Source organism: Glycine max, chromosome 14, assembly GCF_000004515.6.
Source record: "Glycine max cultivar Williams 82 chromosome 14, Glycine_max_v4.0, whole genome shotgun sequence".
Taxonomy (NCBI): Eukaryota; Viridiplantae; Streptophyta; class Magnoliopsida; order Fabales; family Fabaceae; genus Glycine; species Glycine max.
Window position 1 is genome coordinate 26,926,235 of NC_038250.2, and position 13,277 is coordinate 26,939,511.

At 34.7% G+C, this 13,277-nt stretch overlaps 2 protein-coding genes across 2 annotated transcripts; both read right to left on the reverse strand.

Moving 5' to 3' along the window:
• Window positions 1-359: 359 nt before the first annotated feature.
• LOC100305349 (AP2 domain transcription factor TINY) lies at window positions 360-1,753 on the reverse strand. Its single transcript, NM_001250879.2, has one exon. It carries the CDS (start codon window positions 1,322-1,324, stop codon window positions 590-592), a length of 735 nt encoding a protein of 244 aa, NP_001237808.2. The 5' UTR covers window positions 1,325-1,753; the 3' UTR covers window positions 360-589.
• A 4,310-nt stretch (window positions 1,754-6,063) lies between these two features.
• Window positions 6,064-12,339, reverse strand: LOC100801758 (uncharacterized protein DDB_G0284459). The gene is made up of 4 exons (XM_003545562.5): window positions 11,881-12,339; window positions 11,326-11,439; window positions 11,162-11,232; window positions 6,064-6,645 (listed from the first exon to the last, which is right to left on the reverse strand). The coding sequence occupies exons 1-4, from the start codon at window positions 12,046-12,048 to the stop codon at window positions 6,399-6,401; spliced, it is 600 nt and encodes a 199-aa protein (XP_003545610.1). The 5' UTR covers window positions 12,049-12,339; the 3' UTR covers window positions 6,064-6,398.
• Window positions 12,340-13,277: the final 938 nt, after the last annotated feature.

Sequence of the window (13,277 nt, forward strand, 5' to 3'; positions counted from 1 at the left end):
TAGAAACACATAACCATGAGATTTTTTGAGCTGGATTGACAACAGCAAGGATCCATATATCCACCCACTTCACGAAGCATATCACTCCATATTTTGTGCCAAAACAGGAAAATTTGTGACCATTGTCCTCAGTAATTAAACATTTAGGATTAAATTCAGAAGAAAAACATATATCGAATACACAGCAAACAAACAGAGTAGACAAAAACCCGATAATCAAACAAAGAAAGCAGTGTCAAACCCCTCAACAAAAAACCACAAAGGGCTTAGAACACAAAGCCAAAATAAGAAAAAAAGAAGAAAAGAAAGAAAACAATAGTAAGCTACATTATAAATAATAAAGAACGTACTAACGAACAAAATTTAGGCAAAGTATTTTTATGCAGTAGTTTTGATGTGAATCTTTAATCAAAACTTGAGTTTTATCACTAATAATCATTATGATAAAACTCTAATTTTAATTAAAAACCACCAGCACCAAAACACTTGGAAATACTCCACTTAAATTTTGTCAAATCACAAAAGCATCCATAAAAGGAAAAAAAACAGAAACAGAAACAGAAACAGAGAAAAGAAAAGAAAAGAAATCTCAGTAGTCCCACAGAAAACTCTCAAAACTAGTCACAACCCCACTCTCTGGCACTACAAACTCATCTGCATCAGAACCGTCGTAGGTAGTATGCAACCACGGTATCGGTGGCTGATACATCCACGCGTCCTGCGAGTCCATGAACACAAACTCGTTCCCCAGCTCGTAACTCGTTGTTTCCAGCCTCGGCAACTTGATGATCTCGCTCAGTTCTTCGGAGGCAGTGGGCAACAAGTCAGCGGAAGTCAACGACGATAGAGAAGAAGATGACGAGGACGCGGACTGAGTAGTTGGAACCAAAGACGATGAAATGGAAGATGAAGTAGAAGGCAGGTCCATGTGGGCCGCCTTGGCTGCCGCGGCCTGGACATCGCGGGGAGCCAAGGACACCGGACGAGGGAGCGAGGCCGCGAGTTCGGGGAAGTTGAGAATGGCGCTGTTCCCCTTTATGCTTAGTGCTGCCACGTCATGCGCCCTCGCCGCCATTTCCGGCGTGGGGAATGTGCCCAGCCATATCCGCGATTTCTTCCGGGGCTCGCGGATTTCGGACACCCATTTTCCCCAGTTCCGCATGCGCACCCCTCGGTACACGGGGTGCTTGTTCGACTCGCGGTTGCGTTTCTCCGTCTTGAATTCGGATGACGGTGGTGACGACGGTGATGGTGATGGTGATGGTGGTAAGAATGAGGTAGAACTACTCTCCGTCTCGGAATTATTCTGGGTGGAAACTCTCATTGTAAGAGGTTTTAAATTGGGGTTACGATGCCGTCACTGCTTTAGTTGTGTACCGTAGTTTGGAACTATGGTTGAAATGTTTAGGAGTGTAAACAAGCAAGACATGAAAGATTGAGAAAATCAACTTAACTGAAGTTGAGACAGAATAAGCTAGTCTCTCACAATGTTGTAGATTAAGATTTATGTAATCAACTAGATTTGAGTCCAACAGAATAAGCTAGTTCCTGGTAACATTACAAACTAAGGTTTGAATTTTGTGGGAAACAAGATTGCTTTCGGAAAATGATATATGTGGGAACAAAAACAAAATATTGAGGCAAGTCAAGTCGAGAGAGAAGTTTTATGTGGAGCTTGGAAGAAGAGGAGCAAGGGGGGTTAGGAAGGCATGCAAGGGAGCAAATTGATGAGCCATGCTTTTTTTTGTTTTTTATTTTTAGAGTCACTTCTCAATGAGTCATATAACACTTATAAAGGTTGATAGAGGAGGGCCCACAAGAGAAATGGGTCACTCTGCTTGCCCCGGTGGGTACAAATAGACGATGGGTCACCCTTTCTTTGTGTCACGCAAATTTGCTTTTGGTTTTGCTCGTATAATGCTCTGTGCACTTTCACTCTTCGACAACCTAATCTTTAACCAGCCCCCGGTTTCACCCACATTGCACTGTTCATTTATCCCTTATCCGTGTATTCGTTCAAGATCACACAGCTTTTCAGCCCAATTATACATACCACTCACTTACCCTCTCTGCAGGATCTCCAATTTGCCCTTTTTTTCCTATTGCGATCTAGCATTTTGTATGTATGTATGGTGGTGTGTAAAATGTAACTTATTCGATGCATCTTGGTATAGCACGATTGGTTGGTGGATTTATGGATGTAAATGGTGACGTAACGTGATCCCACAAATTAATAATATAATTAGGCTATCATTAATGCGTTTTTTTAATATTGGCACCATGCTGCGTTAAGTCTTCCTTGGGACCCTTTTGATTACGTGCTTAGGGTACTGATATAGGCTTTGTCATTCTGAAGAAGTTTGATAGAAAGCTCTTAATTCTTTGCCCCCAAATAACTTCAACAAAAATGTGATTGAAACTAACTAACTATATCATTCCATTATCATTATCAGGTTCTAATGCCTTTATATTTGGCAGTTAACCTATTAATTAAAGTACTGATAAGAAATAGATCATTTGTTAAAGCTTGTGCTAAATAACTTGGTATACACTATATAGTAGTATATACCATGCACGTGTTAGGTTTGGTAAAATAATTGAACAAGGTATATATCATCTTTATGAGCTAGCTAGAGATTTATATTTATGAAACGAAGCAAGGCATGTGGGTGCCTTTAAAACTGGATAGTAGTAGCCAGCAATGTTTAGGTTTTTGGACCCTTCTTTGATTTCTTTCCTTTGGCTATAAATTATTTTTCCATTCCTAGCAGGGGCAATCATCTCTTTGTTTTTTCTTTAATTTCAGGGTCACAAGTATCTAGACAAATGAGTCTGGTAGCTACTTGAATCAAACTGTTCCATGTAGTGATTGTCCAAATTCACAATCTGGTAGTAGTTGCAATGTGGTAGAATTGATATCAATATCAATATCATCACCACCCCACATCTCAGGGGCACCAAACAGCAGTCACTCACTGCATATATGGGTCCCAACTCCTCAACAATGCTACGTTTGTGTCGCACGTATGGTGCACCATAGGTGGTTCCAATTGTGCACCTCTTGCCACGTGTAGATATGTGAACACCCATTTAATTCTAATAAATGGACTAACCCCTAGACATCAATTTTTTTCATATGGACCTTTTTCCCTATTATTAAGACTTGACCCCAAAACACAAAAATTGACACATTACAAATCTATGTAGTAATTTACGGTGCCAATTATTGAATAATGATTTAAGTAGATAACGAAGAAAGTTAAGAGAAAAAAAAAAAAAACTCAAAATTGAAGTGACATATATAGTGTTAATAACGACACGGAAAATTAATTTTTGTCCTCATGGTGGTTGTTTTCTATTGTACGTTCTCCAGATTATGCTTATTAGTGAGTAGAAGTTGACATTGTACCTATGAAATGAGCTGTTGTCTGTTGATGGATACCTATTTGGATCCATAAAAATTAATCTTTTTTCAATCTACAATGCCCAGGTCTTAATAAGGCTCACGGATCCATCAGCACAAATGTGCAAAAATGAAACCTCTTGAAACCTAACCATTGCCACTCATTTTTAATAAGAAAACGATTAAACAACCTTAATGCTGACACATATGGGCCATATTCGAGCATGGATCATCGTCTCAAGGCCCGACAAAATCCACTCCTACTTATGATCTATTTTGGTGAATCAATGAATTGTGATTCCTTATTCTAAGAAAGTCAAGAAAAGAAAGCATTTAATCCCGATTTCAGGACTCGTTTAATCATTGAACTCCCATCAAATTTCGAGCACTAGTCATTAATTATTTAACCGTAGAGTTACTAAACTTGAATGTAATATCTTTGGCAAATGGCACTGTCTGGTGAAACAGCAGGGCTAGTAATTAGCAACGTCCGAGATTGAGTATTCAAAATGCTTAAAATTTATGTACATAAGTATTTGTGTATGTTTGGATAAACTTCTCTATAAAAATTTATGTGTATATGTTTGGATAAACTTTTTCATAAAAATCTATAATAAAAATAAGAACCATAATGAAATAAATATTTTTATTAGCTAAAATTAACTTGTTTTAAAAACAAAAACAAATTTTCAGAGAAGTTAATATTAAAAAACTTTTATATATATAAGTTAATTTTAGCTTATATATATGTTGATTTTAACTAATGAAAGAATCTTTTTTTTTTTTGTGTAAGTATTTATTTTCTTGAGAAATTTATCCAAATAAATTCACAGAAAATATGCTTAATATCCACGACTTGAGTTGCATTTACTGAGAACTCGGTCTGACTCAAGCATACACCTATAAGCCTCCATTCTATATGTAAAGTACATGTCATCATTCAGGACTCTTTTAGTAGTTAATAAGGACTTTCCACCCTGTAGTCAAAGGTAATGGAAAATGATCTAACTGTCACAAAGGATAGGGCTTTGGTTTGGTCCATATTCCTACGTTTGTAGACCCTTCTGTATTTATGTACCGAAAACCACAATGCAGTTAAATACCTCGGGTGTTACATGGATATTATAATTGTACATCACAAATACTATAAAATAAGAAACTGCAATGTGTGTGACACTTTTGTTTCATTGGGTGGTGTGCTTCTCTGAATTTAATTATTCATGGGTCAAAATAGAGGTAAGGGAAGTGAGTGAGTCCTCATTGAAACATGCAGCTTCACCGCCTGCTAGCTATAGTGTCACATGCATTGCCCATACATGGAGGATGTAGCACACTTCTACCACATTAATTACATATGTAGCAAGTGGGGCCTCTGATTACCAAATTAAAGATGCAATAATAAATATATATCTCATGCATGATATGGTCTCTCGATGATTATGATGTTATCTCGTGTTCTATTCACATGGAATTCAGGTGATATCTGCAGTGTCTTACCAGGACTTTTTTTTTCAAGTTTTACTTCAATGTAATTCTATATTTTATTGTATACGTTTTCATTGGACAGGGGGTCTCATCCAGATTTCGTTAAGGACAAAAACTTAAATACAGTATCATAGGTATTGTTAGTACTGTTCTCCGATCATATTAGAGTTCTACTTCTGTAATACACAAAACAAAAGAATTCATTAAATATTATTTACCGAGGTAAAACTCCAAATCTGATTGCAGAACATCCACAGGCAACCGTACCTATGGTACTTATCGGTTATTTTCCTTTCTTTAATTACCATGCTGCCAGTGTGTTGTTCTATTCAATTGTGTACTACTAGTTTACGTTCATACTAGCTAGCCTGGGATTGAGATACTGAAATACGAATATCTTTTAGGTTCTTGTCCAAATCATATGATTAAATGCTTGCCGTGCCTCCAAAGGTGCATTCAGAATCTCGTGCTAATCTAATTATCTTCTGTTGTTGTGTCACATTATATAAGACAGAATGCAAGTTCCTTTCAAATGCTCTCTTTAAATAAAGTTGCTACTCATGTCTGACTCGATTACGAAAAGATACAATCTTCATGCATAAGCACGTTCTAAAATACTCCATTTGGTGGATAAATGTCATACAGCTACCTGTCCTTTCAGACACTTGAAAGTCAAATCTAGTCCCACTTTTTCAGTGGGACAATCATATCTAATAATAAGATTGTGTAGGAATCGAATTATTCTCTTGAGTTTGTCACTTATAAATATGTTCTTGCTAAGAGTGAAAATGAAGATGAGTGAAAATGGAGACTAAAATTAACAATAAAACCTCTATAAACACGGCTATATATATCTGCTAGTTTTACACTTGTGTTTCTGACCTTAAATCACTTTCCATAGTTATTATCTTGAAAAGTGAAAGAAAAAATGGGGAAAAGGCTCCACTAAAGTGAAATATCTAAAGTGCACAAGTAAGGTGAATTTTTTGCCCATTTAAAATTGAAGTGTGTTGTGAACTTTTTACACTTAAATTCAAGAGTGGATATTGTAGCCTTTAGAGGAGCCTTATCTAAAAAAGGGACTTTCAAGACAGACAATCTGAATCATGCTCAACCATGTTACCAAATACATGAGAGAAAAAGAAAAGAAAAGGAAGTAAAGAGAGACACAGATCTTAACTTCAGAGGCAAATATATAAGAAGAAATAAGCTAGTCAAAAAGGTTTGTTAGTTTCAATCTCACAGAAGTGAAACTGTCAAATAACAGAAAAATAGTTTCAATGGTCATCATGTAGATTGCCAAAGTCTCGTAAAATTGTATGTCCCTTCTTGACTCAGTAAGTTAGAAACATAAAGAATGTCTTGATCTAACAATTGTTAGATTGTCTGGCAAATTTCTTCTCCTTATTTTGTATTTTCACATTTTTTTAAATTTTTTCCCCAAGTTAAATAAAAGTTTTATGAAGCAATGTAAAACACTGCTACAACCATTTGGAGGCTGTCCTTCTTACTATGCTTTTCTTCTTTTATGACTTAAAATGAAATCATCATCATCGTCGCTCTCAACAATTCTTTTCTTGGCTTTTATGTCACCATTTTTGGATGTCTGTTGTTGCTTTTGTGAAGTTTCAGTTTTAGTTTCCGGCTGCCTTGATGACTTAACCGGAGTTCCTGTCCTTAGCTGCTTCTGTTTCCTCTGCTTCTTCTCAAATGCTCTCTTAGCTCTTTCTGGAGATAGCAGCCCATGCTCCATTAACCTGCACATTGAAGGATATACGCCTTAGTTTTTAATTTCCGAGCAAGTTTTACTCTACATATTGGAGTATATTATATTGCCTAAGTATTTAAAATGCTTAATGACCCCTTCAATTAAAGAAAGCATTATTGCATTACACCCTATCAATTTCCTTGAAAATTTTGCCTGTGATGACTGGAACAGAACATGTCTTATCCATATTTCAGGGAAGAATGGTATTATTGAAATCAACATTTGATGAAGTGAATTGCTGTCATATTTCAGCCTCTGGTATTGAGTTACATTAGAACAACTTTTTTTTTTGTATGTAAATTCAATTACTATCAATACTTCTTAAATTCAACCATTTTTTTCATCAAATCAGGCCACGAAGATGTATAGTATGAGCATCCATTGTCTAACCAATCTCTACATGGAATGCTCAACATTTGCCAGAGTGTTGCATTGTAAAGGTTTAATCAAGTTGCTGCCCTTTTCATTGTTGGAGAATATTCAACTCTAGACTAATTGTAGTTAAATCCAGAAATTCCTATGTGAATAGAAGAAAAAAAAAAGGGAAGATTTAAGCACCCGAAAATAGATCTAACATACGTGACTGTTAGGACAGAAAGATTCATGACAAGTACCATAGACAGATGAGCTTGTGTTGTACTATAGAACAGGAGCAAAATCCAATTATTAAATCCTAAATTACAGATTCCTTCCTTTCCTCATGACTAATTTTGTAAAGGATGACCTTTGTACTTGTATAGAGCATGGTTACTCAATTTACATGAAATGAAAGGAAAAGGAACATAAACAAAAAAAAATTAGGGTGAAAATTTGGAAGGTGTGAAGAAAATGAAATATAATGAAAATTCACATAAATAGTCTTCTAACACTATGCTTTACATTAACCAATAACAGAAGTTGCAAATTTCAAGTACAAAAGATCCTGCCATAGGTCTACAAAAAGACTGATCCTCTGGTTGATACATTTACTGACATTCCAAATTCCTTTAATACTGTATGATGTTCTATTATGATTAGTCAATCAATTTGTCAGTCAACGGTTAGGGTAGTCCTGTATGGAAGTACTGGAACTGGTTTGTTTGTCAACCTTCAGTAAGCACACATCTAAAAGGCAGGTATTCAGTTGAAAATGTCACCAGCAGCATCAGAACAGAGATCATTTCCATTTGTTTCAAAGTACATTAACCAATGAAACCATATATAATTATTTAACTCATCAAAATGCACCAATGCAAGTGATATGAATAAATTATTGTAATCAACTAAAAATATTCTCAATTCTAACAAAGGATTACAGAATTTGCTGAGGCAACTTTGTGGCATAATGGATTAGCTCATGGAACTTATAATTTTCAGCAGCTTTTTAGTTTAATAAAACAAGGTCATGGTCTAAAAGAAAAGTTGGAACTTCTTGTATTGTATATGGGCTTTCAAACAAATAAGGTATACTTTAAAGAATGAAAAAAAAACACATAGTGTCCAACATATAAGGTCAAAGATGAAATTGCTTTATTTTTTTTTTTTTCCAAAAAAACAATTTGATTTAAACACATAAACAGGGAAGCTATAAAGCAGAAAGAAGTTCTACATCAGGAAGCTGGAAGATAGGAAGAAAGCAGATCACAAGGATATCCAGGTTGAATCACCCTCCTGTAATAAGCATTTTACTGAGACCAGGCACAGAATGATGAAAGACAACAAGGTATACTTATGCACAAAACATTCCAGAGACCTTTACTATAGCTGCCAGTCAGGAGTGCTTATAATCTCATCTGTTATTGCCTATGAATTAGTTCGAAAAAATGGAGACGATTTATTAGACATCACAATTTATTTTAATTCTGGGGTTGGATCGGATAGGGTTTCTACCCTTGTCCAATCAGACAACCTTAGCAGTAGGACCAAAAGAGAGAGAGGCTTTCTTCAATGAAAAGGACGTCTAGGGTGGATATCAAGATTATATGATGGTGCAATGAAAGGATCTTCATCATGGGACAAAGCGTCTTCAAAAGAATGAGAGAGAAGAGGTCTTTCATTTTTTCTAAGATGTAAAGAAAGGGTGCTGCTTTGGGTGCTCGAGATTTGGCCATAGAAGGATCCAATTGTATCCGAGGAACAGAGTAATACAAAAATGTGTAGCGCTAGCATTAGTGCAGGAAAAATGGATAGTGAAATGGCACCGTTAGATCGCATAGCAAGTAAGAAAACAGTAACTTACAAAAGTCACGGAGCTAAAACTTCAAACTGGAACCTACAACGAGATTGGAAGCAACATTGCTTTCAGCTGATACATGCACCCTTAATTGAAAAGGTAGGTTATCCCTTCCTTGCTATTGACTACAAATGTTAACAGGTGATTTAAGACATGAAAGGAAAGGAGTTGTTGAAACTCTTAAAACTAATTCTTTAAATGTAAATAAGAATTAAATTGGTTTCATACTAAGATATATGTACAATACTTCCAGTCCTCCAGGATATGCAATAAGAAGTCCAGAACCGATTGGACAACAGCAGAACAAGATGCCTATCAGTCAGATCATCAAGGAATAAAAAGGATTATGAGAAAAAAGCAATGTTCCATGCCATATCTTCAGATCTATGGAAACAAACACAACCATTTCTATGGTAAACAGCTGAATATAATAGATAAATTTGCAGAAGACCCCAACTTTTGTAAAGTGAAGTTGGAATGGCCGAATGGGTGTACTGGCAGATGCTCTAGTGGTATATTATCACTAGTAGCCGAAATCAAAACGTGAATAGTAGCAGGTAGTGTGAGTCCGATGCATGGCTATGTATAATCACAGTAATAGTTTGTTAAATAATGTGGTATGAGTAAATAATTTTTGTTAATAGTATTATTATTGGGTAAGTTATTCGTTCAGAGAGATATTTAAATATATTCTAACATCAATGTGTAAAATATATTAAAAAATAATAAATTATTCAATTTGGAAAGTCTTTTAAGTATCGAAATTTTCAATTATTTACCTCATGTATATAATTCCCTCCTCGACCAGAAAAAACAAAATGTCAAGCTTCCCTCCTTCACATAAAAAGAAAATCTCTAGCTTTCCTCTTTTCCCAAAAGACCAAATTACATCTAAGCTTCTCACACATACTGCTTTGAAACAATTGACACCATATATAGTTCCTACTATTCTCTACTTGTATGGCATACTGTATGGGTTCTACCCATAAGATCCAAATGCAATATACTTTGAATCTTCTGATCCATTGTTTCAAAGCAGTATTGGAGGGAAGCTTGAGATTGAATTTGGTCTTTTGGTGAAAGAGGAAAGCTTGAGGTTTTCCTTATTTGTGAAGGAGGGAAGCTTGACATTTTGTTTTTTCTGGTCAATGAGGGAAGTATATATGAGATAAATAATTGAAAATTTTGTATACTTAAAAGACTTTCCAAATTGAACAATTTATCATTTTTTATATATTTTATGCATTAATGTTAGAATATATTTAAATATATCTCTAAACGAATTGTTTACCCTATAATACTATTAACAAAAATTATTTACCCAAATAATACTCATACCACATTATTTAAACACTAATTCGTTTCAGAGTGATCTTAAATCATCCTAATGCCTGTTTAATTACTCTAAGCAAAGCATTAAATGAGAAGTAGAGGCATCTAATTCCTTCAAAAGTCAGAAAGCTTTTAGTTTATTCTTCTTTAAGTAACTAGAAGCCTTATAAGGAGGATATACAATTATTCTCTGTTTAATTATAACAGAACAATTGTAGTTGTTAACTTATTACATAGCTATTGCGAATAAGTTAGCGTACATACATGCCCAAAAAAACCGAGCAGATATCATTATTAATCTATTTTGCATAACCATTGCTTGACTTTGTATTTGGAGTATGTATGATACCAACATTGATCAGAGAAACTGACTGAAACTAAAACTGGATATTTTTCAGCTATAAGGAATGTAGCTGAGGCAAGAGAAATTCTCTGACAAATCAGAAAATTATAGCCAAAACAGAGAAACAAAACAGGAAAGAAAACCAAAAATCTAAAAAAAGAAAAATGGAGATTAAGGACGTGTTTAATTTATATTATCAAAAACTGATTTTAGTTTTCAAAATGCAACTACACAGGGTTGCTTGAAGAAGAAAAAGAACAGGGCACACTCCTCCCCTATCCAAGGCCACCTCTATAACCAAAGATTCACAGATATCCCCTTGTGTTCCAGTCTTTCCCCTATATAATTTCCCTCGCTGTTACAATTATGATTCTCCAATTCTCCTCCGCCAATCAGAATCCAAGCAAGATAGCTTAGAATTTTTGAAACACAAGACAGCATAAAATGAAGATAACTTCAAGCTGCAATGGTAAAATCCAAAACAGAATAAATGAATTTAAAGCATATTTCTTGAATATACATTACAGGTTTTAAACTGGCAATTTCATGCTACTAATATGTTCATTCATGGGAGTGAAAATGGTGGGTAAACAGCTGTAAGATTGAAAGGATACTAACCAAAATTCTGCCATTTCACTTGTTGGTATCTGTTTTGACAATGACTCATAGAAAACCCTCAGGGGTTCTTTCTGTCAACAAAACCACAAAGATGAGATAGAGTTGATTACTATATGTGGACATTAGTTTTGTAATTCCAGGAATTAAAAGCTATGAGTTCACACCTGTTCTGGAGGATCATGCTTCTGCCCGGGCAGACTGTAGACTTTCTTCTCTCTCGCTTTTGTAGTTGTCTGTGTTACTGTCTTTGAAGATGACGATGTTGATTTCGATTTAACCTTCAAATATTTATCCAGAAAAATATACCATTTAGACACACAATCATCCTCATCATAATTAACACAATTGAGATATTAAAACATATGGTACATATGGCCAGAATTCTATTCAAACTGGAAAAAAACAAAAGCAGGTTCATGCTACAAATATGAACAGGGGAAAATCAAATGCAAGTTCTTGAAATAAATCAAGATGTATTATTTGAATAATCCACAAAATTCTGAACTCAATTTCCTCAATTGAGCACAGCACCTTTAATATCAAGCAGTCAGTGAAAACCCACCTAACACATTCAGAATTCCACACAAATTGAAACTACCCATTTAACATCCAGTTATTCCAATCCAATAACATGACCCATATGCCCAAAATTGTGCTCAAACAACATAAAATCTCCAACTTTATAACTCTCAATTTCGAAGACTAATTGATAATAATACCTCAGATTTTGTCACAGTTGAAACAGATTTCATCTTTGAATCAGCGGGGAGCTTGCTTGAGCTTTCCACTTTCTTCCTGACAGCTGAAGAATCAATCTTTCCCTTGGAAGAGCCATCTGGGGCCCTTGATTTGAGCTTCACAGTGCTGCTTTTGGTCTCTGTGGCCATACACGAATCTTAACGCAAATTATCTGAATTTAGATTAGATCTGGTTGAGCCTTCCTTTGGTTTTTGGTTACCCTTCTCAATTTTCATTCACAGTTGCACTAATCCATCGCCATTTTTTTCTTTCTCGGTGGTGAATATCTCTCTTCTCTTCTCTTGTTTGCAAATATACGAGGAAGAGAAAAAAGACAAAACTGTTCAGATTTGCCGGTTAATGTTTGTTTAACTGTCATGTTCCTACTGAGGGATAAGCCCCTTGGTCTTGGTTTTGCTATCCTGAACCTAAAAGTGTGTGATTGTAGCCTTTACAAAAAGACATTTATACCCTCTCATCAGGGTTTGTGGGAATGCATATGTTAACCAGAGGATGACATTTATACCCTCAAGTTCTTTGAGGAGAAAAACGGAAAGAACGGGAGATTAGTTTTAGTTCTATCTTTAAAATGGAAATATGTTAGTGATTGAATAACCTTTGAAATGGGTTTGAAATAATATTTCTATTTAACCTTTCAAATTACATATTAACTTTTCAATTAGGTGGCTTGGTTGAAAGTACTCATTCAAAAAATTATTTCATGAAATCTCATAAGTTTACCAATCACAATATTTACATTTCATATTTTACTAAAATTTAAAGTTCTTGTTTTATTTCTTACAGATAATCTATGCTAACACATATGTATATGCATGCACGTGCAGATACACATCAAACATTTGTTTCTGGAAGATAACACTAACATTTTGTTAAAAATGAAAACTTAAACATAATTCAAAATCTTATGTTTCTGCCATTGGAAATGGACAAGACTAATAAAGAGATAAATAATTATATTACAAATTTGGAGGTTAACAAGGAAATATTTTTTCCTAAGCATGAAAATAAACAATATTGTATAGTAAAAGTTCAAATACACAATCTCAATATCTCATTTTTATCTATAAAGTTTTTTTTAATTCCTTACATTTATCAACAATCTACAAAATATTTCAAACATTTTAGGTTTCGATGAATTGTATATCATAACAACTATTGATTCATGGAATCAAATCATATAGCATAGAATGTATCACAAATAACAAATAATTGTTATCAGGTAGGATTTCTAGCCTATTGTGGTTTATATATTAATGACTAATGAGTAGTCATTACTTGACTTATAACCTAATGAAAGTCCTTATTAGTCACGAGAGTTCAACTGGATAGTTACCCTAATGAAAATCCTATTTAAAAT

Bases quoted from the DNA above. Each gene is read 5' to 3' on its own strand.
- LOC100801758 (XM_003545562.5), bottom strand. From the start codon at position 12,048: ATGGCCACAGAGACCAAAAGCAGCACTGTGAAGCTCAAATCAAGGGCC. The intron at 11,233-11,325 runs GTGTGAACTCAT...TTTTGTTGACAG, and splicing joins AGCATGATCCTCCAGAACAG to AAAGAACCCCTGAGGGTTTT. The intron at 6,646-11,161 runs GTTAGTATCCTT...TTCAATGTGCAG, and splicing joins AGTGAAATGGCAGAATTTTG to GTTAATGGAGCATGGGCTGC.
- LOC100305349 (NM_001250879.2), bottom strand. From the start codon at position 1,324: ATGAGAGTTTCCACCCAGAATAATTCCGAGACGGAGAGTAGTTCTACC.